The following is a 26,938-nucleotide window of genomic DNA, read 5'->3' on the forward strand; positions in this document are numbered from 1 at the left end:
GCCATGAAAACCCTATGAATGGCAGTGGAGCACTGCCTGACACAGCACTGGAAGGCGAGAGGATGGAGCAGAAAGATGGGGCTGGGTTCCCCTCCACTGTCCACAGGGTCGCTAGGAGTCACAGTGGACTCCTCGGCACTAACAGCAACAATTACGCTTAATGGTGAAAAGGTGAGCACTGTTTTTAAAGTTAGGGACAAGAAGGATGCCTGCCACTACTACCAGTTAGCGTTGCTCTGAAGTGCCATCCTCGTAATTAGAGAGGAAAATAAAATAACTGTCAGATCAAAGGCAGTTACAAAAATCACTATCAGATGACGTAACTGTATATCTGGAAAACAAACAGAAGCAGCTGAAAAAAATCTGGAATGGACAAGAAGATAATTCAGTAAGGTGCCCATTTATAAAAGTCACGTAAAAAAATCACCAGCTTTCCTACATACAAACAAAACTTAGAGAATGCAATGGAAGAAAGGCACACATTAAAAAAATTTTTAAAATATATCAAATCAATTATAAATGAATATGCTCTATATAAAGAACATGATAAAACTTTATTAAGGGTCATAACAGAAAAATTGAATAAATAGACAGATGTTGTTCTTGGACAGGAAGAACCAATGTTTTAAATATGTTTTTCTAAAAGAATCTACATATTCAAGGTAATCCAAAACTCCCAAAATGTTTAAAAACTTGGCAAATTATTCTAAGTTTAATCAAGAGGTATAAGTAAGTGAGAATAGCCAGGAAAATTCTATAAAAAGAGAAGGATGTGTGTATTCTTGCCTAATAAAATAAAAATTACAGTAATTAAAATACTGTGGTACTAGAAGAGAAAGCCTAATTAATGGAACAAAATAAAGAGTTCAAAAATGAGAATTTAATATATTATGAGTTTCCTTTCAAATAAAGAGCGAAACTAAATCATTTAATAAAGGTTGTTTAAGAAGTAACCATCTGTTAGAAATTTTTTTAAAAGTTACTCTACAGTAACACTTATGTTACTCTTTTTTCTGTAGAATTTTCCTGACTATTTCTCTTTATAGCTAAATAAATTTTAAATGGGTCAGAGACTTAACAAAATAATAAAATACTAGAAGAATAAATACACAATAAAATAAATAAAAATACTAGAAGAAATTATAAATGACCACATAAAAAATTAAAACAGAGTTGAGGACAAATGATAAATTGTTAAAATATTTTGAACCTTATGAAAGACAAAGAGTTAATAAGGTAAATCTTCCAAGAAGTTTTAAAATTGATGAGAAAGAAATGTTTCAAGAGAAAAATAGACAAGGAGCATCAACAGGCATTTCACAAAAGAATAAAATGCCAATCAGCATTTAAGCGTCTTCAACCTCTCTGATTATCAGAGAAATAAAAATCAAAACATGCAATGCCATTTGCATTATCTTATTGACAATGTCAAAAAGAATTGAAGAAGTGTTACATAGTATTGCGGGTGTCAGAAATGAGCATTCATGTGCAAAGGGATGGTATAAATTGACACCGCCTTTTGGGAAAGCAAGTTAGGATTACATGCAAAAATGTCAGTTGTTCATAACATGGGCACTTCTGGTATATATCTAACAATTCTACTTCTGGGAATTTACCCAACAGGGAAAGCACCCAAAGGTATATATAAAAAAAAGTATGCACAGAGATGTTCATTGCAGAGTTGTTTATAATAGTGAAAAATTAGTACAATCAAAAAAATGTCCTTCAATACGGAACTGGTTGAGTATATTATATACATGCACAATGGAATGTCATGCAGTCCATACAAATTATAATAGAGTATTTATTGACAATGAAAGATATCCAAAAAGGTAATTGAGCAGGTTGAAAAACTCATTCTCGATACGATGCCATTTTTCTGTAAAATCGAACATGAATCTATTTCATTATGCATGCATAAAGAAATGTTGGCATGGACGTTCTCCACGGCATTAAATGGTTATCTCTGGATGGTAAGATTTTGAAGATGTTTTACTCTTTTGTATTTTGTTTTCATTGAGAATATATCTTTTTTTTTTTAACAGATGCCATAAAGAAACTTACACACACACGGGTGCACACACACATATACACACAAGCCACGAGAGGGAAATGGGATTGTACCTCAGATGGTCATCAAAGCGTACGGTGGCGGCACAGTGGAAGATAATGTTGGTACAGGAGAGAAGTTCCTGCATGTCCTCCTTGCTGATGGCAAAGTCGTTCTGGTTGAGATCTGCAGAAATAGCTCTGATCTTCTCAGGCAAGTTTGGACAAACTTCTCTGACTTTTTCAAACAGCTAAAATATAAGTATAAATCAATATACAAATGATTTAATGGTCTAATATACAAAGACCATTATCACCATCACATTGTTCTTGTTTTTACTGACTTGTTTCATTATAATCCTCAAAAACTGATTTGGGTTGTAAGAATATCACTCAAAGAAGGCATCTACTCAAGAGCCATTTGCTTTATTTCATGCAATTCAAAGTCAGCTTAGTATAACTCCTGCTCCTTTTAATCTGATAAACATTTGAAAAGGTCAGTTCCAATAACCAAGAAGGAGTGTATTTTGAACTTTTCCTGCGGGGTGGAGGAGTGACAGTAAGTCATTCACATCCTGCCCCATCCGCTTGTCCCTTATAAGGCAGCCTCGTGTCTATACATGGTGCTTGTTTCCATTTCGGGCTGGGAAATATTGTTTTCAGTGCAAAATTGCCAGCCTTTACAAGGAGGTCTCGTAAACACAATATCAAAACAACTTGTTTAACTGTCCCAGATTAACAAGACAGCTCAGCAGCACAAATACAATTGGAAAATAACAAATTAAGCAAATTTATAATAAGTAAAACAAATAAAAATTTTATATAATCTCATTCCAATATAAATGGCAGTCACTGTGTAGTAAGAGAACTACATGCGCTCATGTACTTTTTATGGGGTTTTAATTGATTTTTTAATATTCTAATTTATAAAGGAAAAAAGGAAGGAGCAGTGGCAGTTTTAGCTTTTATTACCATTACGCAGATGGATCAGAGTCTCTACTTTTCCTTCTACACAGAAGTTCTTATAGATTATTGGTATTTTCCATTTTATCAGAAAATACGATTTTAATAAAATGATCTTGGTTCCAACCTATTTTGATAAAACGGAATTTTGCTATAGTATTGGTGTGGTATGTTAACAGTAAGGAAAAGGAAAGTAAGGCTAAATGTTTAGAAAGGTTAAGAGCAGAGAAAATTCCTCTGCGGTTTTAATCATCATACAGTGGCAGAGACAGCTCTCTTCTCCCCTTTAAGCCCAAGAGAGTATTTTCATTGTTTCCTTGATCCTTAATAGCAGGCTTCTTCTCTCCATTAGAAAGTTACCCCAGGCTTTTTCATTGGGCAGTAAGTTGATCTCAGATAGTCAGAGAAATCATGTCTCATTTGTAACAGGCAAGACCATGTTCAGAGGCCATCCTAGGAATTTAGTGAAGATGACTATGGAAGACAATCAAATCCACATATTTTCCTGGGAAGTTAATATACTTCTGTTTCTGAGGTACCATTTTTCTGCACTGTAGGGTCAGTGGGGTATTACTATAATTCTGAAATAATTTGGAAGTTAAGTCAATCCTCAACACTTTTTTTTTGAGGAAGATTAGCCCTGAGCTAACTGCTGCCAATCCTCTTTTGGCTGGGGAAGACTGGCCCTGAGTTAACATCTGTGCCCATCTTCCTCTACTTTATATGTGGGACAGCTACCACAGCATGGCTTGTCAAGCGGTGCCATGTCTGCACCCGGGATCCAAACCGGTGAACCCTGGGCGGAATGTGCACAATTAACCGCTGTGCCAGCGGGCTGGCCCCAATCCTCAATACTTTTTTGAGACCTGGGATTGATAAGGTTGATAAAGTGTCTGAGGGACACTCAACAAAGGTCATTCTGGCTCTTCTGGAAAGATATTTAACAGCTCTTCTAATCTTGATGGGTCATAGCATGAAAAATATGTGCTTTCACAGTCAAGTGTTTTCCCTCTTGTAGTTCATGTTAATTGCACAAAAAACACATGTTGGATATTTTGGGATATGGTTATCTAAAATTTGCACAATTTCCCTCTTTTTTAATAATTGAATTTATAGAAGGCTCCTTTTTGAGTCTGCATGATTGATTCTACTCTCAGGAAATTTATTTAGAATTCTTTGACTTTGGCCTGTGATAATTTCTGGCTACTTGAGAGCAAGAAGTGGAGGATGACTTCAATGTCCACCCTCCTAGCGGTGGCTCTCTTCACATATGATGTAAGCTGCCATACACAGATTTTCTTTCACTTTTGGTTTTTATGACTTTAAGAGGCAGAGAATACTGTTATATCATATTGTACATTCAGACAACCTGAGCAATGTTGAATAGCACCAAGATACCAATTTAGAGCCTTACTATTTTAGGAGAAAATTACTATTTAAGAAGTAATGTCCCAATCTATATTCTACTTATTGATTTATATTTTCAAATGAGAGAGTGCATCTGAATGAACATAGGGCAATTTAAAAAATTCTGAGTTTTCTGATCCACATGGTATTGATTACGGTCAGCCAAAATAAACTCAATGAATAGGCTGTATCAATTCAAACTACAGTGCTAAATAAGAGTCCTGTTTTACTGTATTACCCATTCCTAATTATATGACTTTCCATGTTTGAGTCTCACCATACTGCTATAGCTTCTAACAAAATAACATTCTTTAAATGTTGCTACATCTTTTCTATTCCATTCTATAAATTTTTCACATTCATTCTATTTATAGAATGCTAGAGACTGCAGCCAACTGACATGCAACAGGCCAGTGCTTTTTAAAGTGTTGTCCTCCAAGCAAACTGCATTGGAATCTCTAGTGTGTATATTAAAAATGTATATTCCTGGAGCCCATCCCATTCTACTAAATAAGAAATTACTGAGGCATACCCAGGAGTCTGCATTTCACATCAAGTTCCCTAGTTGATTTTAACTGATCCCAAAATGAGAACTTCTCCAGTTAGAGTGTTAACACGAATAATTGCTGATAAACAGCTGTATACAACTCATTTCCCTTTATAACTGCCCAGGGCAGTTACAGACCATGAGTGGTTTTCCAACTGTGTAGGCATAGGAAATATCTGGAAATCAGTTAAAAATGATTTCCTTACTCCACATTTAGAGATTTTGACTCGGTAGGTTTGGTATGTAACCCAGGAAGCAGTATTTCTTAACCAGCCCACAGATAGGTCTGTTGGTCTATGTACCATACTTGAAGAAACACTGACTCTGGAAATTCTCCAGTTTTAAAATCAGAGCTTAAATTTCTTCTTGATTCTTGTTTATCTTTGTGCTCGACAGGACCCAGTTCATTGAACAGATTTAAATTTTGCTTGTTGAATTGAAATTAATTACCGTAAGAATAGTAACAGAACTGTAAATGGGAGCTTGATTCCCCAAATTGTTTGGTTACCAGTTCTTTTGCATTGGTGGGATGAAAGACAGCAGATATCTACTACCAAAATAAGACACAAAGTGTTCCCTTGGGTTCTCAGTATTAACTATGAGTGGGAGCTGGAAAGCCTAAGAGCAGACTCTTCTATTCCATAATAATAACAAGACTGAAGGACAGATGAAATGATGCAAATAGTCTCAACAGACATCAGCTCTTCTGAAAGTTTCTTTTGCTAATATGAGACATTAATTAAAGGTAAGAAAAACTAGATGGAATACAAATGAGTGAAGAAAAATATAATTTCAGAAATTTCACTGAAGGTCCACCAGTAAAGAACTTCATGTAATTATTTTAGATTCTAAGCGTTCATCATATTCCTTCTCACATACTCTTTATTTAATGGCATAGGACTGAGAAGGTAGAATTGAATAACTACAACCAAATTGAAAACTCAAGCCGAGGGACTGCTGCTTTTCCATTTTATGAAGCGGTATTCTTGACAGGAGCATGACACATTTCTGTGGTCACTGAAAGATAACAGCTGGGAGGTGATCTAAGCATTTCAAACTAATAACAAAGCTGTACATTTCTCTTGGAAAGTTTAGGCGCGTTCCACTGATTTGACATTACATTGGCAAATATTTCTCTCTCTTAATTTGTCTTTAAACATGAGAGACGACTCTATTTATGGCAATAGTTACTTATAGCCCAGAAGGCCAGAGAGATACTTTGCAAATCCTGAGTAAGAAAATTCAGCAGAATGAGAAAACCAGAAAGAGAAATTTTTTGGAGTCAACAAACTCCTTGGGTATGACTTCTGCAGCCAGATGTCAAGACCTCATTTTTATTAGAAGCAGGAACTGTGTGAGAGATGTGGGCATGACATTTATATTATGCTTTTGAAACAACGTAGAGTTCTTGAACTTGAAATTCTGCAATCAACTTGTTATCCACATGACCTCACTTTGGAGGTATCCACAGGAGGTTTGGTCAGTAACTGGGGACCATTGAAGGTAATTGTGTCTTTAATAATCACGAGAGTCTTTGATCTCTATTCAATTTACTGAGTCTGTCTCTTCAAATATTACTATATTATTTAGTTCCAATAACCCACTAAAATTTGCTTAATATTTTTATTTTGCGAAAAAAAAGGTAAAGTCCCTTAAACTAAAGGGCAATCTCTGTGGAATATCTGGTGTCCTGAAGAGCCTGTAACATTCATCAGAGAAATTTTAGAGTGCTCAGCAAAAGCAAATCAATGAATTCTGTAAGTTAGGTCTCTAACAAGAATGGCTTACTGAGAAAGGATATAATCTAAGTTGAGAACAATTCAGCATAAACAAGTAACGTAAATTAAGGCAAAAAACTATCATACCCAATGTAAAGAATCACAAAAATTTACAAAATGTTAGGATTTTGCTAGTTCACCAATACCTCCTATAAGATATAAAAGATTAACCTAGCAGTTTTTATTGCCTGAGTGAAGACTATTTCTATAGGACCAGAAGGCAGTATGGTGTAGTAGTGTGGTTATCAAATGTTGGCATAACGCAGGGTTGCCTGGGAAGATGTTTAAAAAACAAAAAACAAAATCCTCAGATGTTCTAACTCAGGAAAACTCTGGAGATTCTGACTCAACAGTTCTGAGTCGAAGCTTAGGCACCTGTACTTTGTACAAGCTCTCCAGTGAGTCTGATACACACTGAAGGTGAGAACAATCGGTGTATTGGAAAGAGCTCAGGCTCTTTGGAGTCAAGGAAGGACTGCGTCTGAATCCTAGTTCTGCCATTTATTAGTTGTGTGACTAGGGCAATTCACCTCTTGCGGCCTCAGTGTTTTCATTTGCATATTTATCTGAAATGCCAATCCCTGGACTGTCTCATTCTGTGATCTCAGAAAGCTAATGATTCAGCATATTTTCTGCTATTCTTAAAAACAATTATGCATTTAAAAATGTTTAGTTCACTTTGCATAAGAATGTATAATAAATGCTAAATGTGACACAATGTTCAGGTCCTCATTTTGTTATACTTTCTTTCCCCAAGGTCATTTTCAGAGTTTTTTGGGAATAAGTATCTGGGCAAGAAAGGAGCTAGATGACTAGGAAGATGGAGACCAATCTTAAGATTATTTCTACTCTCTAGCAACTCTGCTGGAGCGGCATGTTTGCATTATCCATGGTAAAGGATGAGGAAAGCGATGACACTAATCCAGAAGTGGCCATGGTTTTACCTTCCTAATGATGTCGTCATCATTGAGAGATATACTAACTGGAGAGCAGTGCAAGATAATCAGGGCTTAGAGGAAGCAATTTCTCGGGGGAGGCAATGCAACGCAATAGGGAAACCGCGGGCTTTAGAGATAAGGCAACTGCATTTAAATTCTGCTTTGTCACTTGCTGGGCATTTCCTTGGATAGGGGACAACTTTCTTGGGCTAATTTTTCATCTGTGAGGTAGCAATAAAGCATGCCACAGAGTTTTGTGAGATTAAATAAGGTAATGAAAGTCAGATGCCTAGAATAGTGCCTGCCACTTAACAGGTTCTTCATACTAGGAACCCCCCCTTTCCGCATTGCCAACAAGACTCCATTTTTAAAAGGTGCTGATCAGACAGCTATGTGTGCATGTGTGTGTAATGGTGTCTGTTGGGTCATCCCAAGGTTTCTGATTATACTGTGTGATCCAGATACCTATGAAAACTGAATGTATTCTAGAGTCCTTTTGAATCCTGTGGCTGGTTGACTTTTGAAGTAAAATAAGTATGGGCAACTTGAAGCTAAGAAAGACTTGTGATTGGAAGAAGTTTTAAAAGAAGGAAAGAAGTTGGACATGTGAAATCATGCCAGTGATTGAACTAACTAGAGAATGGTATGATAAAAGAAAATAAGAGATTGAGAAAGTAAATTGCTTCTGTTTCTGGGATGGTTACTATAGCCCTGGGACTAAATCAATTTCCTTAATTTGTTTTTCTTAAAAGAAAGGAAATGGCCCATAGGGGAAAGGCTTAACATGCTTCAACTAATCTGAATTGAGTAACTGTCAAACTAAAGACCTGTCACACTCTTTTAAAAGTGTGCGTTTGTTAATCATGGAAATTTAACTTCCTGGCAAGCTTACATTCCCTTTAGTTGTCCCAAGTTTATAGAAGCCTCTTGCTTTTGGTGGGATAATTAATTTCTTAGAAAAAATAAAAAATAGTGATGGAACAAAACCAGCATTGGGAATTTAAAATACAAACTTCTGTTTCCAATTGCTTTTTCCTTTTATAGAGATTTAACAGAATCATTAACATCAATCAGAAAATCATTTTTGGAAGTTGGGAACAAGAAGTTTTTACACAGGGTAGCCCAGACCAAGCATGAAAATGCTTTTTTTCCTTATGAAATAGTCTTTGAAAATTAACAAGCAACTTTTACATAAAATGAAATTAATGATTTTTGTTGGATGCTTGTTAACACTCCACAATGTCAGATTGTTGGCCTTTTCTTTGCAGGTCTTATTTGGGTCACAGCTAATTTTTTTAGTTTGAAGTTAATTTGTTTGAATGCACTATTTTTCCTCTTGGGGATTTAATTTATCTAATCTAGAGACTACCAAATGGTGATAGTCTTGTGAAAGGATTCAATAAACTATTTTGTAAAATCTTATCATCTTCTATTGTCTTAAACCTAATAAATTCTGTGAACTGAGGGCCCAGTGTGTGACCCTGCATGATTCATTATCCAAAACTCTCCAGGGTATTTCAAAGTTAATTTAACACCAGGGCAAATTAGGGCTTATTGGAGTAATTCACATTTTTCCTGAGGAGTTGACTTGAAATATCCAGTGCAATCTGCCAAACTCTGCCTTTGTTTATAAATCCACTTCCTGGAGACATCATACAGGATAGTCCCTCCCTAGAAACCTTGCATTTTGCCTGCTCTTCTCAGGTGATGCATTCCAAACCCAGCACAGTCTCATTGTAACCCTTCCTTTATCTGATTACGGTAACTGAATAGGAAAAGCCCAACAATTTTTGGTATTCTTTCAATGAAACATTTTTAAAATTCTGACCTCACCATCACTGAATTAACTACTTTACTCTTAGTATAATTTCAACTACCTGGAGTTTTATTTTTCAGGTGTGGATGTTGCCTTCCTAAGGTTTTCTTAAAGACTTATTCAAAGCAGATTGTGACAATTTCAGATGCTAAATGGATATAAATAGACACAATTGTTGTACAAAGAAACACATCTCTAAGGCACTAAAGAACCTCAAAATGCTCTCAACATTTTTTTGAACTTCACAACTGAGTGATTTATTTGCAATTATCTGTTATAGTGGGGAAGAGTCATGTCTTTTGTTAAGCAAAGCCATATTCAAGATAGCAAAATAAATAAAATACCAATTTCTCTATCTAAAATTGTTTTTGCTACAACGGAAAGCTGGTTGGTTCATAATTCAATGAGTGCATTTTTCATACCTAAGAGACTAAGCAGCCAGATTGGGACCCCTGGGGACCCACAGTTGTATAGCATGGGTCTCTGGTAAGCATATTCACATTTCAACACATGAAATCTGGCTTATTTTCCTTAGAAGCTTCTCAGATTTTGTGAAAGACACTAAGAGATTTTTAAAAAAACAATGTCAAATACTAGAAATCATGTTACTAATAAAAAATAAGTCAAACTATTTGATTTTGATAAACAGTTTCAAAATTAAAAATCAACTAAACTTGTATCTAATGATATAATATTAGAAATTCATGACTGCTTTGCTGCATTATTTATTTACTGTTTTAAAAAGTGGGTGTTTTTCCCCCACTATAAAAGTAAAACACATTCATTGTAATTGCATTTGGAAAATTTTGGAAAAAGATGATTTTTCGTATTTTTCACTGTGAAAGAGGGTGCTTTTTTCCTCATGATAAAAGTAAACATGCTCAATATAATTGTAATTTGAAGATAAAATTAATTCAAGATCCCATGAGCATTTAGGGTCATTACTTGAGGTTATGATTTTATGTCTTTTTTTTTTGTTTTTGCACTGAATGTATTACAAGCGTTTTCTCATGTCATTTAATATTTTATAAAATATGCGTTTTAATGCCCGCATAGCCGCCTAACACATGTATGTATCATTTTTATTGAATCATTCTTCTACTGTGGAATATTCAGATTCCAGTTTTGCTACTATAAATAATACTACAGTGAATGTATTTGTACATTTTTTGTGTGTGTCTCTGGTTGTTTCTCAGAGTGCCACTTTAATTATCTTTATGGGAAAGTCCTCAAGAATTTGCCATTAATTCAGACAACTTTCCTTCCATGGATATGTTCCTTTAAGTGCTCTGAAAATACTTAAGAAATTAGTCATATGTGAGGAAACTGATCCTCTCCTCTGATTCTTGAGCCCCAGTTCTATGTGGCCAGTGGATTAACAATATCCTTCTTTCCAAAGCATCTCCTACTTAATTGTCTCCCTCTGAAAGCACGGAAACAGGAAGTGAGAGGTGGCGGCTGTCCGAGCCATGAAAGGAAAGGAAAGAAGCAGATGCATGGATTTTGATAGCTAGAACAGATGCTCTCTTGACCATGTTTCCTAGGGACGTAGCAGGAATCAAAGACAAACCAGCAACATTTTTTACTTATCATGTTTTAAAGAAAAACTTCCAAGCTTCACGTACTTGATATGATTGATCTACCTTTAAGAAGCACTGTATTTTTTAAGGTGGGTTAGAATTCATGCATTACTATGTGTGACTGGAGAGAAATATTGCTTAAAAGCGATAGCAGACCTACTTAGGAATAAGGTATGACTGTATTTAAATCACTCTGTCAATGTCAAAATAAAGTTAAATGGCAGAATTTAGACTGGTTCTTGATTTATAGGAGGTATTTAATAACTATTTGCAGAATCTGAGGCTCATCAGGGAAACTCTAACCCAGACAGGAAAGCTCTGAGTAAAAGCCAAGGGTGAGAGTGGCCATACAATAGAAGTAAACCTTGGCCTGGACCCAGACAAGACCACTGAAAAACTGGAATGTATTAAACTTGTTCATTCAACAGATTGGTTGATTACCCACTAACTGTCAAGCACTGTGCCCAACGTAGTGGACACAGTGGTACCACATGAGAGTAATGACAACAAAAAGGTCTTAGATTTAAAAGTTAAAGGGAAAAAATTTGGATGATAAATGTGCTAATGGTTTTGGCAAACCCAATACATTTGAGCAAATGAGGTATTATTTGCCAAACCTAAGACTTTTTTACTCTCACTGAATCTGAAATTAAGAAAGCATAAAAGCAGACAGAATTAACAGGAAATCAGAATTTTATGAGTGTATTCCTTTAAGTATAACCCTACATTGGAGAGTTGGTTGTGGTGACCCACATGTTTGGAATAACCAGCTTGTACCTTTACCCTCCAAATTCTAACCAAATAGAGGAAAATTAGACTTCATATGGAATATTTTCATTTTTTAAATAAATGTTGCAAAAATATTAGACTACATCATTCTCCTTTTAGTCAGAAACCCTGGCTCTGTTCATTTTGCATGGTTCCATCTGACCATGTAAGTAAAAAATTTATGGAAATATAATTAATGCCTTAGCTTCAGAACCAGAAATAGAAACTTAAGAAGAAATTTCCACATTTCAATTTCTTGAGTATTTTGATACTATAGTAATTGTTACCCTTTAAAACACTTACTTATATCTTCAACAGTTTTGCTATGACAGCAAAGTCTCTTTGAGGAAGAGGACAGACTTTTTTTTTGAGGAAGATTAGCCCTGAGCTAACATCTGCCACCAATCCTCCTCTTTTTTTTGCTGAGGAAGTCTGGCCCTGAGCTAACATCTGTGCCCATCTTTCTCTACTTTATATGTGGGATGTCTGCCACAGCATGGCTTGACAAGCAGTGCATAGGTCCATATCTGGGATCCAAACCAGCAAACCCCGGGCCGCCGAAGAAGAATGTGCAAGCTTAACCACTGTACCACCGGGCAGACCCCAAGAACAGACTTTTAATGACAAAAGGAAAATACTTTTTTTTTCTAAGGTTGAATTTAGGAGTTTATGTGAAGGAAGGCTTAGCAAAGGGGAGGGTAGATAAGACTGATTGCTCACAGAAAGCTAACTTTGCAAGCTGGACTTGATACAATTAGGGCTATCTTGAACATTTGGCAAAAAGATTTTAAAATTGCTATTGGAAGACATCTGCTGGACTAGAAATGGAGAGTCCTAAGCTTCAGAAATTTGGCAAATGGCTTCTGGTTGGGTTTTTTTTTTTTTTTTTGGTTTTAATCACCATCAAGCTCCAGTTTAGTTATCTCTGCATTGAAGATGACCAGTTGATGGTATGTTTTGGATTAGTCCAAGTAAAAACTGATTATTTTGTGTTTTACACTAACAAAACCAATAGAGAAATTCTACTTTGCCTTTTTAACCCATATGTCTTCTTGGATCTCCTTGAACCTTAATTAAATTATGATTGATTACACCCCTAATTCAAGATCCTCTCCAATATTATTGAGAATTCCCAATGCCTAATTTTTCATGGCACCTCTGCTCTTGCTTTTTCTCTAGCTCAGGTATGCATTAAGATTATTTTATAAAAACACATTTTGTCTGACATGTTTAGGTGTTCTGTGTCAGAAGGCATTTTTCTGATCCTCTGTTCCAGAAGTTGGTAAACTTCATCTGTAAAGGGCCAAATAGTATGGCTTCTGTTGCAATTACTCAGCTAATAAACTTATTGCTGACCCAACCACTATCTTTCCCATTTTCATCAGCGTCACTTAAGTACTGCTTTACTATTATTATTTAAGTGGTAGGAAGTCATCTAGATGTCAGAAAACAAAAAAGACCTTCAATGGAGTGCCATCCCCTAAAAAATAAAGCTCAAAATCCCATATTTGAATAATAATATTAAAAGCTAATATTTGCTCAGTCCTTATCATGGTCCATGCACTATTCTAAGTGCCCTTCTGTATTAACTCGTTAACATCTCACAACAGAGCAAAAGACAATGACCATTAGTATCCCTATTTGGAAACTGAGGCTCCGTCATATAAGGGCACACTACTTGAGGACAGTGGGGAGATGACACCAGCTCAGGTCGTCTGATTCCTGAAACCACGGTCTTCTCAGTATGCTTACCTCCTAATACCCATTCTTCTGTCTCTTGATAAGTATCTGGAATATTCAGATGTTCTTTCTTCTCCACTAGCCCCTGTGCCTCAGGAGAGGATGGATGCTGTCATCCTAGCTCCCAGGAAAGGCTTCTTGCTCTAGGTGCACGCTTACTCTCTGGCCAGTGATTGGCTTAGATCTGAAGTTTCTGAACAAATCAGTACACAGCATACCTCAGGCCACAGGGGTTGGTTCAGAAATGGACAGGTAACCTCATGCAGGCTAATGAGACGTATGGGGAAATTTGTTGAGAGTTTCGAGAAAAGAGGTTTCACCAATCTTGAGAGAGAGCTTCAGGGAGAGCCAGCTTCTCTTCACTCAAAGATCACCATATATGTATGTGAAACTTGAAACTGTAACAACGATCTTATTCATAACTGGGATAAGACTAGAACAAAATGGCAGAGCTCATAGAGTCACAGACCAATGCAGCCAGAGCTCTAGTGGAGTCATAATTACTCATCACTCTGTAGCATAGTCCTAGATTTTTTCCATGGTATAACCAATATATCATCTTTGTTTTTCAAGCCAGTTTCAATTGAGTTTTCTTTCAACTGAAAGTAGCCTAACTGATATAATTATTTGTAGTCTTTCAAGATCTGGCTTCAGCATATCTTTAGAATCCTTAATATCACTTGTTTGGGACCAAATAAGTCACCTAGAGTTTCCCAAACACACCACACCATTCGTGCATTTGCAAGTGTGGTTCTTTCTGCTTCGATTGCCCTTTGCTCTCCTCTCCCTGGAGAACTCATGCTGCATTGCAATCATGGTTTACATGACTGTCTCTACCACTGACTTGGCTGTATTGTTTTTTGTCTCTATGTTCTCTGTGCTTAGCATACACTTGATACATAGTAAGCACTTCAGTAAGTGTTTGTAGAATTAATAAAAATGATGGGTAGCTTGGAAATCTGAATCACAATATGTTCCTTTCATGCAAGATAATTATCTGGATCAACGCTGTCTAATAAAACTCTTTGTGATACTAGAAATGTGCTCTACCTGCTCTGTCCAATAAAGTAGCCATTAGCCACATGTGACTTTTGAGTACTTGAAATGTGGCTAGTGTGACTGAGGAACTGAATTTTAAATTTCATTACTAAAATTAATTTGATTTTGAATATCTACATGTGACTAATGGCTACTATATTGAACGGCACAGACCTAGAAACCAAATGAAAAAAAATCCAAAGATGGGAATGTGTCATCTAAATGATTCTCGATACCAGACTAAATGGAAACATTTGGAGACAGTCTTATTTTGATTCTAACCATTTTTTATCCGTAAGCAAAAAATTTAATATAATCTAGAGGTTTCTTTTACCATTCAAAAGTAGCCCATTCACATAATTTAAAAATATAATCTCAGTTTGTCTTTATTTTGAATATGAGCAAAATGTACTAGCCTACACAATTTGTGTTATGGGAGCTTTTCAGTCTCAGGATCCCAGAAATGAAATAAAGTAGATCATCTTTTCCATGAAAAATCTTTTTACAGGTATCAAATTCCATAGAGTGCCAAGAAAGTAGGTATTTGCATAACCAAAGGCTTATTTTTAATAGTCAGGTGATAGAATCTGTCCTTGTCATCCGCAAAATGGCCATGTAGACGTGACTACCACAGATGAGTTTTTCAGCTGTATAATACACAACAGATTTCTTTCCTTCCACAATTCTTTTAGGGAAAAATTTACGGAGGAAAAAAAATCTGTACAAATAAACTCTAATTCTCATAACAGTAAAAAACTGATGCCCTAGGGGATAGTGGGTAAAACCAGACCTTATGATATCAGACCTGGATTTGAATCCAGAAAGGCTTGAGAGAGAGAGCAAGAGAGAGGAATAGATGGATGGATAGATAGAGAGCTAGACAGACAGACAGGCATTTCTGGGTGAGTAAGGTATCATTGCCCCATTTTACAGATAAGGAAACTAAGGCTCCATAAAGTATGTATCCTGCCCACGGTCACACAGCTAACAATTGGTATTGCTGAGATTCAGTCCTAGGCCAGTCTGCCTCTGAAGCCCATGCTCTTAAGCATCATCTGATAATAACAGTTCCCAGCTGGTGTTGATGGTGCTGGTCAGGAGACCACACTTTGAGGAGCACTGTTTCTAAAAGTCAACAGCTGACAGTAAATAACCCAATAGTGGAAGCAGGAGTAGGGATTTGAAAGGCAGTTTCATAGATAAGTTATATATAGTACTACAAAGATTTCCAGAACAAAAGTAATGTTGCTGTGTTATCAAGTACAGAGCATCGAAAAGAAGAGTAGGTAAAGATTGTGCTGACCACAAATGGTCTGCCACATATTAATCTAGAAATCCATAAGCTGGCTACAAAGCTAAAGAGGCTTGTCTGCTCTGTGATGAAAACAAAGTCCATCAGGGAAATATAACTGAGCACAGCTGTCTGAAGAGAGATCTGAGAGTTTCTTCTAGATTCCGGTTTTCTGCCTCATCAGCCTTTTTGTCTCAGTCTTAAGAACCATTAGTTTCGATGCAGGCAGTGTAGGATGCGAGCAAGCGTGCTGGCAGTGGAGCCAGACTGTGGGGGTTAAAGTCTGACTCTCTCATTTGGGTGACCTTTGGTAAATTAACACTTCAGGTCTCAGTTTTCCCATTCATAAAATGAGGCCATTAATAGTTCTTACTTCACAGGGTTGTGGCAAAAGTAAATGAAGTAAGGTGTGAAAAACCCTTTCAATAGTATCTGCCATGTACTAAGAATCCAGGAACAGTCAGCTATTATTATCTGTCCCACTGCTGAGTTGGGCCATGAGATATAGGAGAGACTTCTGACTATCTTGATGATGGTTTGTATCAAAATCTCATCCTGGTGCCTGAAGATAAATGGGATCGTCAGAGTTACTGGGCATCTGTAATATGTTGTGCTATCAGATATACGTCTCCATTAGATGCGAGCATTCCTGCACACTAGAAAGGAGACTTTGTAAAAACAAACAAACAAACAAACTTTATTTAAATTTTCCTCTTGCCAACTCTCAGTGACCCTGTACATTGCAAAGGGGACTATGAACCAGACACACTTTTTTTTCATTTGATGCCTCTGGCAGTCCTGGTAGATAGTTGCTGTTGTTTCTCTTCTAAACATTGCAAACTGGAGCTTGAGTGGTAAAGCGACAACAAATTCATGTCAGAATTTGAGCCCAGATATGTTTGAGAGAAAAGCCTATACTAGCTTCAAATTTACAAATTAAAACAAGAGAGGATATGCATATATTTTCTTGGAGAAGTGAGAGGGTTTGATACTCAAATGCTCATTCACACATATAATGTTTCATTTTTCAATGTTTTCCCCTTAGAAGAACTTAAGAGATAACAGAAATAAAATGGCATAATAGCAATATCATTATCATAGATAAAATATATAAACAGCTAAACCTTGTAGAGTTTAGACAACTGAAAGTATTACTGCATGGCTACTCAGTAATCATCCTCTCTGTGTATCATAATATAATATATGATAGAACATCCAAAAATTTGGGGGAAACTACCTTAAATTTAGAAGAAAATTAGGGAAGAGTTCCAATGAACTTATGATAGATTTCAAGCCTGGACCATCCACTCTGGGAGTTTCCACATTTTGATTCTTACTCGGTAATTTCCGGAACATAGATTATCTTCTCGCCTGCCCTGGACAGAGCCCAAGCATCTTTCCCCTCTGAGGGGAACACATCACAGACTTCCATGAACAATTGGTTGCTATCTTGCTTTGTCCCCTATCTTCTATCTGCCCAGATACCCTGCCCCCATCCCCACCCCCTGACCCCCGCACCCCCTGCTGTTTGGGGTTATAAGAGAACATTCCATGTATCATCTTGCCCTCAGGCTCTTCCCATAAGGCATACCTTACTATTTATGATCTGGGAAACCCTCTGCTGCAGTGTGTGGCCAGCCTTGGGCCTCACAAGGATGTAAATGACTTTCAGGTCGGGGCTGGTGCGACACAGCTTCTCTATCAACACTTTGCCTAGGAAGCCTGTGGCCCCAGTAATGAGAATGGACTTGCCACCATAGAAAGCTGCGATCATGGACATGATTCTTCCCTTTGTCCTTTAGAGCTCCAGACAGAGGTGCCTGAAAAGGAAGAGAAATAACAAGAGATTACATTCTCAGAAGTTCTAAATGCTGTCATTTAAAATGTTCCTGGTGCTTCCAGGAGTTCAGAATGCAGAAAAAGCCCAGACAGAGCGATCGCATTGTGGTTTGTTGGCTAAATGATTCATTTCAACCAATATGTGTGGAGCTCACTCTACATGCCAGACTTTATGCCAGGAACCATGGGCAAGAAATGAGTAAGACATGGTTCCTGCTCTCAAAGAATTCCTTGTTGTCTAATGGAGGAGACAGACACATAAAGAGATCATTAAATATAATATAGTAAGTGCTAAAACAAAGGGACCGCAGAGGAAGGGCGCCTAGCAGGATCTGGAAATTTCAGGAAGTCCCCTACAGGGGTGACACGTGAAGTGAAACTTGAAGGCAGAGAAGGGTCTTCCAGTCCAAAGAAAGTGCATACTTTCATATGGTGGAAATAAAAGGAATTCAGTGTGACAAGGATGTAAATGATAAGGCTAGGAGTGGCCCCACAATCTATGAAACCAGAGCTTAGAACAGCTATTCGATTTTTAAAAATTATAACGTAAATTAGTATTTCCATTGCAGTTTTATTTAAAGAAAACCCTGGAGCAAATAACTTTTGGTTTCTCTTGAACAGACTGGCCCTGGCCTGCCCAGCCATCTCTAAATAAATATGTTTTTCTCTTCCTTGAGCTGAAAACAGGTTGAGTGCCATCTTTTCCTTCATATGCTGCTCGTTGGGTTGAAACGTTGCAAAAGATAAAGGGCAGAGAAGGTTGAACGAGGGAGGCGACGAATCATAGGCTTTGTTAAATCTTAAAATAGCACGGGTCCAATCTAGATCTCAGTTAGTCCATTCAAGGCCCTGTTTCCAGGAGTGCAGGGAAACAGTTAGCAAATCTGGTAGTGGGGAGCCAGATGCAAGACTTCAATGCTGTGACTCCGAACATAAAGCACCACCTGCTGTAGAAATGCCACAGGAAGCATTTTGTCTTTAAGCCCAGGTTAAAGTGTGCTGACTGGAGGCAGTGGCAGAGGGCTTTGACGGAAACAGCGCTGGCAGTGTGGGAGCAGTCTCTCCTCTCTGCCGGTCTGTCCACTGACTTTGCCGACTGCAGCAAGTCCTCAGCTGTCTGCTTGGGCAGGATTTGGGTGGATCCTGCAGAACTCAACTCCAGGGACTGGCCCTGACATCAGGGCTTATAAAAAAGAAGATAGAAACAAGTAAAAGAGTCAACACCCTGTCTGTTCAACTCCAGTCAAGATCCCTCAGCCTGGAACTCCTTAAGGAACAATGACTTTCTCAGTCATCATTTATAAATGTATAAATTATAAATTTGGGTCATCATTTCTACTTTGAGGATCTTGAGGCTGTGTTCTTGGGTAGAACTCTTTGCCTTTGAAGCATTCATTGATTCATGAATTTACTCAATAAATAATTTTGAACATTTGCCATGCCAGACTCTATGCTAAGTTTTTTTTTTTTCCTTGGTGAGGAAGATGGGCCCTGAGCTAAGATCCATTGCCAATCTTCCTCCTTTTGCTTGAGGAAGATTGTCCCTGAGCTAACATTTGTGCAAATCTTCCTCTACTTTAAATGTGGGATGCTGCCACAGCATGGCTGGATGAGCATGGTGTAGTTTGGGGCTGGGATCCAAACCTGCAAACCCCAGGCTGCTGAAGCAGACGTTGAACTTAACCACTATACCACCAGGCCAGCCCCTCTATGCTAAGTTTTGAAGATAAGCAGATAAATTAGGCAAACAGATCCTTGCTGTCACTCTAGCAGAGGAGACCAGTGATACAAAGATAAGTAAATACATAAACAAGATAATTGCAGACAGTTATGAAGGTAAATAAGACAGGGATCAGTGGTAGAAATCACACCCAATCGTCAATGCTATTCACTTTAGGAAATCTGGATTTCAAATCCTATTAGCTATATTCATTGAGTTACTATTTAAATCCCTTTTATTGAGGGTTAATGTGAGAAATATTATTTTGAAGAACACATTTGGACCTTGTGCTGAACAGCAATTAATCATAATTTTTGTCACGTTACATAATGTTACTCATATTACAATCTATTCAATGATTTTCTCAAGAATTTAGCACTCGGAAAAAGTACTGTATATCTTGCCTTGCCTGCCTTGGAGCTCAGAAAAGCGGTGTCACCAAGTTTCGAAGGCAGCATAGACCTTGGCTTAGCACAGAGATTCTAACAAGACCGTGAAATCAAATCCTGGTTCTACCACTTAGTAGCTGTGTGACCTCAGGCAAATTATCAATTTCTCTATGCTGCAGTTTGCTCATCAGTAAAATGGGGATAACAAAAGTATCTACTTAATAATGCTGGGGTGAGAATTATATGAGTGAATACACATAAAACTCTTAGAGATATACATTACCTATAGTGTATACTCCATAAATATCGGCTATTAGTACAGTCACTGGTTCTATGTTTTTCCTCTTAATGGTTTCTGGCTTTTCCTTTTAACATTTATTTCAGATGTTCTGTCTTATGCATTTTATATACCCTCTTTTGGAAATAGGAGGAGATACTTTATAACTCAATCATCAAGCTGAGTAAAGTGTTTCCACCAACTGTAACACTACTTGATGAGAAATCGTGTCCATTCCTTTATATATAAAGATGTTTAGGCACCATACTCCTTTAAGATAATATTAGCATAAGTGAACATAGTTTTTCACAGGAAAACATGGGAGGGAAACTGAGTTTGGATAGGGTAACTTCCTAACCTCGTTTATTCTGAAGATGTCAGATGCTTGTTTTGTATTATCATGCTTTGTGGAGTCATATTTTCTAGAAATGCAAATGTACAGTTAAGATATTTTCGGGCCAGACACAGTTTTGCAACACGTGGTGAAAACTTTGAGAGAGAAGTTAACACATCTCTAAGCAGCCTATTGCTTGTGGGACAAAGGAAGGCTTGATGTGTCCCCAAAGAATGGAATTTGCCTTCTCTGTCCAGAGTCCAAATACTTCTCAAACACAGCAAAACCCACAGCAGTGTTCACCAAGTGCTCTGGCAGGAAAAACAAAACATAAACCGGTATCTCCTGGCGCTCCTCACCCAACCGTCAAAAGCAGGTGGCAGAGGACTTGTGGCCACGACTCTAAGCCAGGCAAGTGATTCTGCAAAACGTCAAAGAGAATGCTCATCCTCTGATCAAAGCTGCATCAAGGTGTTTGTTCTACCTCTTGCTCCAGCTCTCAAGATATGGCTTGGTTCCTGGCCCCAGAAACTCCCATACAAACTTCGGCTCCCTGAAACCCAATTTCATATGGTACAGCTTTGCAAGGTCCAGGAATTGTTAACCCTTAATGCAACTCATTAAAATAATTAACTTAATTATTTTAAAAATGAAAATAATTTTACACTCAGTAACGGAGGCTATGCAAATCTAGAAGGAGGAAAATGTTTGGAATAGCTGCCCAGGGCATGGCTTGCCTTTCATGTCTTTTCGAATGACTAATGCAGACAGCAAAGGACAATTTCCTGTCCCTCATGCTCATGACTCGGTTTGTGAGAAACCTAAGTCACTTTGACAATCTGTGAATCATCCTGTATGATGCAGGCTATCTGATGCTTGAACGAAAAAAAGAAAAGAATTGACGAATATATTTTTACTGAATGTCCGCTGTATGCCGGTCCACCAGGCCCCGGAAACAGTAGTGCACAGGCCTTATGAAATTCTTCCTTTCTATTCCGGAGCATTTTTCCTCCTTAAGATCATCAGTTTTCTATGGTCATGAGTGGAAATAGATAGTTTTTACTCTTTTTTTTTGGTAGTAAAATGAAGCTGCTCTCATTTCTAGAGAATAGGTGTTAAAATATTAAATCATAATAGTTGTGCCAAGTTATACATGTTTTGCAGTATATGGGAACTTTAATTATGCTTGGGGTGGTTCTTCTGGAAAATAAAACGTTAAGATTCAAACAATTACGGGAGACAAGTCTATCCAAATTTCTTGGTAGTCCTTTAGAGAAAAATATTTTTAAAAACGAAACCTGGGGCTTTGCCTCTCAGAAATCTTACTCTTGCCCAGGGTTCTTGGTCTTGGCATTATTAACACTTTGGGACGGAGAAATCTTTGTTGTGGGGGCTGTGCAGTGCAATGTGGGGTGTTAGCAGCATCGCTGGCCTCTACTCACTAGATGGTAGTAACATCCCTCTTTCCCTCAGCCAGGTGTGACAACCCAGAATGTCTCTAGACTTTGCTAAATGTGCTCTGGGGGGAAAATTGCTCTCCCTTCAAAGAAGCATTGTTCTAGCACCTTCTTTAATTCACATTTTGTATTATTCAGCGCATCTTACTAAAAAGTCGAGATTCAAGCCTTAAATGTCTGCTTGCGAAGCTAAATACAAATATGATCCACTGCCATGCCCTATTTTACCTATATTGATTTGTTCAGTTCATAACTAACTACATTTACCCAAGCAAATTACACATGTGGTGAATCCTGACCGTGTTCAAAGTGGAGATAAAGGAAGAGTTCTCCAGAGAAAGATTTCCTACTTTTATTTAGCCAAATTCTCTTCAGTCTCTGTGCTTTAAATTAGACTGTGAATCTCACCTTCCACAAAGCTTGAGCCTCTCAGTTTCATCCATCTAAACCTATCCTGGGCTAACTTAAGAATGGCAGTCCGACAAGCCTGAGATCAGCGGAGAAAAAACCATTTAGCATTGGTTGCTGAATATTCAATTCTCTGGATAATCAAGTTAATCTCATCCCTGGGTAATTCTCTTGCCTTTTTTTAAAGATTCACAGTGTGCTGTGTGTTGAGGGATATCTCATGGACACAGATGGAGTTTTGGTTGGCAACGGGCACAGTAAATATGGGCTGGTTTATTGAAAAAAAGTCAAAGCTATTTTGTAAAATTGAGTAAAAGAAAGTTGTTCTACTTCATCAAAATTAAACACTGCAATTCTTTCAATAATATGTCGAATTAAGGAAGTGCATTTACAAAATGTATTTTGGAGATGCAAAAAAAGAACACAAATTGGTAAAAGCATCGTGATCTCCATTACAAATCCCTGTGGAAAAGATTAGAGAGGAATGAAAGAAATGGCAATAGTAGTATAATAGTGTGATGGAGTTAAAGGTAAAGAGTTTTGTTTCATGTCTGTAATTTCTTTCTATGATTTTAAAAGGTAATTTAATAATAAATACTCAAAAAAAGAAGTTCTTAGAAAGTAATAGCAGCCAGTATTTTTACAGTCTCTTCTTTTGCTGTGGGCACTAGAAGTACAAGGAAATTTGCAAACTTCCTTAGTTTAAGATGTGTCTAAATTATTTTAAAAAGTGTGGTTCACCTGACATTACCCACTGTGATGGACTGAACTGTGTCCCCTCTAAATTCATGTTGAAGCCCCACCCCCTAATGTGATGGTGTTCACAGATAAGGCCTTTGGGAGGTATTTCAGCTTAAATAAGGTCACAAGGATGAGGCCCTAATCCAATAGGACTGGCATCCTAATAAGAAGAGGAATCGACACCAAAGAACAGTCTCTCCCTGAACAGGCACCAAGGAAAAGCCATGTGAAGATAGAGCGAAACAGCGGTTGTCTACAAGCCAAGAAAGCTCTCACCAGAAACCAAACTTGCTGGACTCTTGATCATGGACTTATAGCCTCTAGAACTGTAAGAAATAAATGTCTATTGTTTAAGCAACCCAGTCTGTGGTATTTTGTTATGGCAGCTTGAGCAGACTAATACACACACAAAAACACATGAATAGATAGGCTGGCCCAGGGGCATAGTGGTTAAATCCACATGCTCATTTTCAGCGGTCCAAGGTTTGCAGGTGTGGATCCTGGGCATAGACCTGTGCACCACTCCTCAGGCCATGTGGTGGCTGTTTCCCATACACAAAGTGGAGGAAGATTGGCACAGATGTTAGCTCAGGGCCAGTCTTCCTCACCAAAAATAATAAATAAATAAAAACACATGAATAGAGACATGCACAATTTTGGATAAGTGAGTAAAATAGCTCTAGATAATAATTCAGATCAACCTTTTTAATTCTGGAGTAAATAGTTAAAAGGAAGCAAATGTGTCTGTCTCATTTTCCCATCTTTGCGCATAGAGGGAAGATATTGGTTCTTGGTTTTCACACATTTGTGAAAATATGGACACATCTTTTATGATAAGCTACAGAGACCTCATTAATCCAAATTAAATCAATCCATTAATTTAATTTAACAATCTGTATGTAAGTCACATATCTGTTTGTCAAGTACCTAGTGAAAAAAACGTTTTCTTCAGTGAGTTCTGTCTTTTTATTGCTTTGGTTTCCTGAGTATAACCCAAATTATACAATTCCACAATGAACTGAGACACCTTTCACTGTGATCTTCTTATATAAAGTTCTTTTGAGAGAACTGTTAAATTCCCGACAGAAGAATATTAACCCCCAAGGGTAGTGTGGGCAGCTTTTGGGGGCACAGCCCTCACTAATTCAATTAGCAATGCTCCACAGACAAGGAAAATCAGTTTGGAAATAATCCCAATGGGGGAGGGGTAGTCCCAGCTGGCTTTAAGAACACAAAACTTAGCAATCACCTTAACACATTCTTTCTAGCTTGCTTCTACTTAGCTCATTTGTAAGTCTTCAAAAAAAACCCTCCAGGAGCCAGCCCCATGGTCTAGTGGTTAAGTTTGGCATGTTCTGCTTCAGTGGCCCAGACTTGGTTCCCAGGCACAGACCTACACCACTCGTTGGTGGCCATGCTGTGGCAGCTACCCACATACAAAATAGAGGAAGATTGGCACAGGTGTTAGCTCAGAGAAAATCTTCCTCAGCAGAAGACCAAAAAAACCCCTCCAAATTTAACAGAAATGAAAAAGGAAAAAGATATGACCTAAATGCATCATTTCATCACCATTGATGACAAGAGAGATTGTTACTCCAAGTGTCATCTGACCAGAATGGAATGATGTTTCTCTTGTTCCAGATGTTACACACTATATTATAAATGCAGCTTTGATCTTGAACCCCAATACCTTGTGCTTATTTATTAATAAACATTGAGAACACTTCTCATCACTCTAATTAGGTAGTAAAACACTTGATGCAAATGCTGTATTTTATATGGTATTATTCCTCACATGCTAACTAGCACAGTACTCTGCAAAGAAAAGTGGCTCAATAAATATTGTTGAATCAATGAATGCATGAGTCAGGACTGAAGGACTGAGTCATTTAATCAATGAATAAAAAGTCAAGAGGTGATTCACAAACCCTAGTGGGCATCTGAATCATTTGGAAAGCTTGTTAAAATTGCTCTTGGGGCCAGCCCAGTGGCACACTGGTTAAGTCTGCATGCTCTGCTTTGGTGGCCTGGAGTTTATGGGTTCAGATCCTGGGTGTGGACCTACACACTGCTCATCAAGCCATGCTGTGGCAGCATCCCACATAGAAAATAGAGGAAGATTGGCTCAGGTGTTAGCTCAGGGACAATCTTCCTCAAGCAAAAAGAGGAAGATTGGCAACAGATGTTAGCTCAGGGCCAATCTTCCTCACCAAAAATAAATAAATTAAAAAAAAAATACTCTTTCATCTACAAATCCCATCCAAAAAAAAAAAAAATGCTCTTTACTAGACACCATTTTCCGAGATTCTGATTTAGAAAGTCTAAGGTAGGGCCCAGGTAGCTGTATTTTAATGAACATCCCAATTGGTTCATCTGTAAGTGGTAAGAAGAATGCTGGTGTAGGGGATTTGAGTGTGTCTGAGCCCAGATCATATTTTGTACCTTAGCTTGTATCTTTACTGTAAGCCTGTGTTGTCCCTAAGATTTGTTTTTTTCTTAAACTGATACAAAAAATAATCTGTTGACTTGAGAATTCTCATTCTTAATAGAATGGAATGTGGGTAACACAGTCAGGCAGCAGCAGAGTCTGGCTTCAACCCAGCCAGAGCCTGACTCTGAGGTTCAAGGGCCTCCAGCTTGCACGAAGTAATTTTATTTTATTTACTTTTTTTTTCTGAGGAAGCTTAGCCCTGAACTAACTGCCAATCTTCCTCTTTTTGCTGAGGAAGACTGGCCCTGAGGCTAACATCTGTGCCTGTCTTCTTTTACTTTATATGTGGGATGCCTACCACAGCATGGTATGCCAAGCGGTGCCATGTCCACACCCAGGATCTGAACCGGCAAACCCGGGCCGCCGAGGATCGGAATGTGTGCACTTAATGCTGCGCCTTGGCGCCAGCCCCACACGAGTAATTTTAACCTGGAGACTTTCTACATATTTACTACAAGCATCAGAGTTCACGGGTGTCACCATAACAACACACATATTAGACGAAGTAGAATGAGGACACATCTTTTCATATAAATCACTAAAGCTTTTAAAAATTATTTTTTCTCTATGTTCCTGCTTCTCAACTCTAAAAGTTGAAACAAATGGCTACTTAGAGGATTTTTTAAAATATATGGTGCAAAATCTATGCACAGATAGTAGAATAGCATGCCAATGATTGATAAATTGCATTGCCCTGGCATGAGAAGGTTATATATCAAAGCGTCCTAACTTTTTTTGATAACATACAATCATTTCCTCTGCCGCTCCTGTGGGTTAAAAGACTCATTCAGACTCATTCAAGGAGAGTTTAGAAATAAAGTTGGAGATTTCTGTTTCCCCATCCATACAACTGTATCTCAACCTTTTATTTGACCAAGGAAATTACGTGGAAACAAAATAGCTTGAACGTGTGAAGATCTTTAAACAACAAGGCCTGATGAAAAGGAGATAGATTTAATATCATGAAGTCAGTCTACCAAAAAGACAGTTGACTCATAGAACACTGAAAAATTGCTACAAAATCATAGCATGAATTATTGTTTGCACCGGAAGATTACAGTGGTTTATATATAAAAACACATAGTTCTTTTGCAGACATGTGGGTTACCAGAATTTGTTACTATCAATGATTAGACACATATTTATTAACTATATCCGTCCAAAGAAAATGCACAGTGTTACGCATTTCGTGTAGCAAGATTCCTCAGTCATGGCCACATACCAACTAAGTATTCTTGAACCAGGTGGGAAATTATATTTTTTAAAGCAGTTAATATGGAGGTTAGGTAATTATACATAAATCAATATGATATAGTAAATTGGAAATCCCTATTTCGTAATGGAAGTTACTGATCATAATCGGTGGC

General features: G+C 37.6%; 1 protein-coding gene across 4 annotated transcripts in view; it reads right to left on the bottom strand.

Moving 5' to 3' along the window:
- Positions 1–26,938, bottom strand: part of FAR2 (fatty acyl-CoA reductase 2) — a 148,279-nt gene that overhangs the window by 35,965 nt on the left and 85,376 nt on the right. For all 4 annotated transcript variants that reach the window (XM_046647795.1, XM_046647778.1, XM_046647788.1 and 1 more), the window contains exons 2-3: positions 17,507–17,735; positions 2,125–2,300 (exon numbers count right to left, since the gene is read on the bottom strand). In XM_046647795.1, coding sequence (XP_046503751.1) covers positions 2,125–2,300; positions 17,507–17,695 — 365 coding nt within the window. In that variant the 5' untranslated portion in view covers positions 17,696–17,735. The remainder of the gene's footprint in view (positions 1–2,124; positions 2,301–17,506; positions 17,736–26,938) is intronic.

Source organism: Equus quagga, chromosome 1, assembly GCF_021613505.1.
Source record: "Equus quagga isolate Etosha38 chromosome 1, UCLA_HA_Equagga_1.0, whole genome shotgun sequence".
Lineage (NCBI taxonomy): Eukaryota > Metazoa > Chordata > Mammalia > Perissodactyla > Equidae > Equus > Equus quagga.